The sequence below is a fragment of the Littorina saxatilis genome, linkage group LG10 (assembly GCF_037325665.1).
Source record: "Littorina saxatilis isolate snail1 linkage group LG10, US_GU_Lsax_2.0, whole genome shotgun sequence".
NCBI lineage: Eukaryota > Metazoa > Mollusca > Gastropoda > Littorinimorpha > Littorinidae > Littorina > Littorina saxatilis.
In genome coordinates this window covers 13,691,026-13,694,746 of record NC_090254.1, presented here as the reverse complement: position 1 = coordinate 13,694,746, position 3,721 = coordinate 13,691,026, and the positions used below count along the sequence as shown (strand labels likewise).

Here is a 3,721-nt window from a genome sequence, read left to right as displayed (position 1 = left end):
CTGTCTGTCTGTCTGCGCGTCCGTCCGTCTGTATGTGTGTATGTGTCTCTCTCTTTCTCTCTCTTTTCCTGTCTGTCTGTATGTCTGTCTGTCTGTCTGTCTGTCTGTCTGTCTGACTGACTGTCTGTCTATCTGTCTGTCTGTAAGCCTGCCCGCCCGCCCGTCATTCCGTCCGTCTCTCTCTCTCTCTCTCTCTCTCTCTCTCTCTCTCTCTCTCTCTCTCTCTCTCTCTCTCTCTCTCTCTCTCGCTCACTATTATTTGAGAAACGATTCGGTCTGTGACTTCTTTAAATCGTATCTTGCTGACCGGACACAGTATGTCACTCTACAATGCCAGAATTCGTCTACTGCACTAATAAGACAAACCGGCACGGTGGCCTAGTGGTAAGGCGTCCGCCCTGTGATCGGGAGGTCGTGGGTCCCTATAACCCACGTACTGCCCATCTGCACTAGGAAACTGTTCTCTAATTCTTGCAACCGCACAAGCTGGTAAGGTGATCCTGATGTCTCTCCCAGCCATTTCCAGACCCACCGCACAAGCATGCGGTAAGCTACATACCGATACTGCCTGGAAAGAAAAACAAGCATTCAGTATTAATGACAGTATCAATCAATCAATCAATATGAGGCTTATATCGCGCGTATTCCGTGGGTACAGTTCTAAGCGCAGGGATTTAAAAAAACATTTTATGCAATTTATATCGCGCACATATTCAAGGCGCAGGGATTTATTTATGCCGTGTGAGATGGAATTTTTTGTACACAATACATCACGCATTCACATCGGCCAGCAGATCGCAGCCATTTCGGCGCATATCCTACTTTTCACGGCCTATTATTCCAAGTCACACGGGTATTTTGGTGGACATTTTTATCTATGCCGATACAATTTTGCCAGGAAAGACCCTTTTGTCAATCGTGGGATCTTTAACGTGCACACCCCAATGTAGTGTACACAAAGGGACCTCGGTTTTTCATCTCATCCGAAAGACATATAACGTGCACCACACACAAGACCCTTTTGTCAATGGTGGGATCTTTAACGTGCACACCCCAATGTAGTGTACACGAAGGGACCTCGGCGTTTCGTCTCATCCGAAAGACTAGCACCCACCACCTAGGTTAGGAAAGGGGGGAGAAAATTGCTAACGCCCTGACCCAGGGTCGAACTCGCAACCTCTCGCTTCCGAGCGCAAGTGCGTTACCACTCGGCCACCCAGTCCACAGTACACAAAGTGTACAATCAGGATACTTGAAAACATTCCCCATATTGCTTTGCTCAGAATTAGCACATGCGAATGAATGAATTGTCTTGAAATAAAAATGAATATCTGACAATTAATTTTCATTTTTTTATTTTATTGTTATTTGTTTTTGCACATCTATGACATAAACCTATTTATAGTATCATGATTACAATTCTAAAAAAAAATAACTTACTCATTAGCATCCTGTATAGCCCTCCCATACTGCTGGTTGTACCAGTGATAGCATGTCTCCAAGACATAGTGGTCCAAGCACACTGATTTGAAGCCAGGGTGGTCAGTGATGCAGCCCACCCCTGTGCTTACTATCAGTGATTCCATTTCTGGAATTTCTTGACAACAGCGGCATTCTCGGATTGAGCCCATGCCTGCACAGTTTGCGCACTGACACCTGCACACACAAAATTTGATACAAGTTTAGTTCAAATTCTCTGCAGTCTACAAACTCACACAAAAAAATTGATCTACTAAGGCAGTAAAACAACTGAAATGGACAAATTCACAACCAATGGTAGTGACCATTATGTCTAGACAAAACCATAATAAATTGTTATTCCATTGGAACATTGGTATATTCATACGTGTACTGATTTGGCTAGTTTTAGTTTTGGGGACTGCTACTAGCAATGATTGAGTGGGCATACTGACTACTCAGTAGGATGATGTTTTGACTAAAATTATAATCAGGAATGCGCATCACTTTCTGGCATGCATGAATTGCATCAAGGGTAAAAGAAGACATCGCACAAACTTTACAAATTACTGACTGCAAAACAAGCTCTACCAGAATCGATTCTATAATAGGAATATATACGAGGAAGAGTCTCACAATCACTGAATCAGTGGTAGTTTCTTACCAGTTGGTGGACATCAAACGATCGAGAGACTCGCTAAAATCGTCTCTGTCGGGTGTTTCCTCAACCTCAGCATCGGACAGCTCAGGTTCAAACTGGTATGGTTGAAGATCGTGTTCATTCAAAACCTCAAAATCACTACTGTAGCACGATAGTTCCAGTGAAGAAACGCTGCTTGTTTCACTGTTTTCTTCATGGTCTGCCATGCCAATACAGCTGCTGACGTCACTGCGAGGGGAGATCAGCCATGGCTGCGTTTTAGATTCTTACTTCCCTTACCCTTAATTGCAGGTATGAAAACCCACTTTCATTGATCGATATCTATTAAACCAAAGGACTTTGCTTGCCAATATTTTGCATCTGGTACTATTTAGTAATGTTCTCTCAGCAGAATTGTTTTGACCGAGCAATGTGGTTGACCTTTAATACTTTGATTAGATACTGCTCCTTTTAGGTATGAAATGATAGCATGTGCATGTGTGTAGGTAAGCGAGCGCACGCTCGCGCGCGCGAGCATGTGTGTGTGTATATGTGTGCATGTGTGTGTGTGTGTGTGCGTGTGTGTGTGTGTGTGTGTGTGTGTGTGTGTGTAAGTGTGTGTGAGCTTGTGTGTGCGTGTGTGTGCATACGAGGGTGTGTGTGTGGATGTGTGTGTGTGTGTGTGTGTGTATGTGCGCAGTCTTTGCTTTCGTTTACAATTATTCTCTGTAGTATGTTCCAAGGACAGGTTGGAAGATTAGGCTAAGCCTAAAACCTTTATCCTTATGTAATAAAGTTCTGAGTTCTGAGCTCTCTCTCTCTCTCTCTCTCTCTCTCTCTCTCTCTCTCTCTCTCTCTCTCTCTCTCTCCTTTGCTGGGCCGTCAAGGTGCAACTCTCTTCCTTCGAATGTTAAAACTAGCAAATCTGTAAATATCTTTAAATCTTCCTTAAAAAAACATCTAAACTGTTCTCTGTAAGTACACACCCACGGTGACATAATTATGTGAATCTTACAGTTCTGTCTAATGTATACTATATTAATATTACTATATAATTATATTCACGTCATATTACATATTAATAGCATATAGTATTCATATTGTTTTACTTCGTATATTTATTAGACTGTGTGTTTCGTGTGGCCGTGGTGCTTATGCCTATTTACTGTACATTTACATGTTATGCCTATATGATTTCATTATATTATGTTGGTTATATGCGTGCGGATGTGTTAGTGTGAATGTAAAGGGCACGTTGTAAGATTAGGCCCTTGGCTTAAAATGTTTACCATTTATGTCAATAAAATGTTCTAAGTCTAAGTCTAAGTCTCTCTCACTCTCTCTCTCTCTGTCTCTCTCTCTCTCTCTGTCTCTCTCTGTCTCTCTCTCTCTCTCTCTCTCTCTCTCTCTCTCTCTCTCTCTCTTCCTCTCTGTACACACTTAGCAAGAGAATGTAGGCGAAGGTTACCCTAAGCTGTCACTATGTTACTAATTGAAATCAGTGCTTTTTCAAGAGGCAATTGTTAAAGCAAGGTTTGTCATGAAAGACTGATGTAAAGGGCTTTCAAGTACATGATGAGAGAGCAGCAGACACAACAATTGCAATTCACTGTAAAGGATCCT

The 3,721-nt window shown here is 42.3% G+C and overlaps 1 protein-coding gene across 1 annotated transcript; it reads right to left on the bottom strand.

The window, feature by feature from the left end:
• Positions 1-270: 270 nt before the first annotated feature.
• Positions 271-2,690, bottom strand: LOC138978204 (uncharacterized). Its single transcript, XM_070350869.1, has 3 exons — positions 2,123-2,690; positions 1,441-1,656; positions 271-568 (listed from the first exon to the last, which is right to left on the bottom strand). Exons 1-3 carry the CDS (start codon positions 2,323-2,325, stop codon positions 379-381), a joined length of 609 nt encoding a protein of 202 aa, XP_070206970.1. The 5' UTR covers positions 2,326-2,690; the 3' UTR covers positions 271-378.
• Positions 2,691-3,721: the final 1,031 nt, after the last annotated feature.

Bases quoted from the DNA above. Each gene is read 5' to 3' on its own strand.
- LOC138978204 (XM_070350869.1), bottom strand. From the start codon at position 2,325: ATGGCAGACCATGAAGAAAACAGTGAAACAAGCAGCGTTTCTTCACTG. The intron at 1,657-2,122 runs GTAAGAAACTAC...TTGTGTGTGCAG, and splicing joins CGTTTGATGTCCACCAACTG to GTGTCAGTGCGCAAACTGTG. The intron at 569-1,440 runs GTAAGTTATTTT...TTTTCTTTCCAG, and splicing joins GCTATACAGGATGCTAATGA to GCAGTATCGGTATGTAGCTT.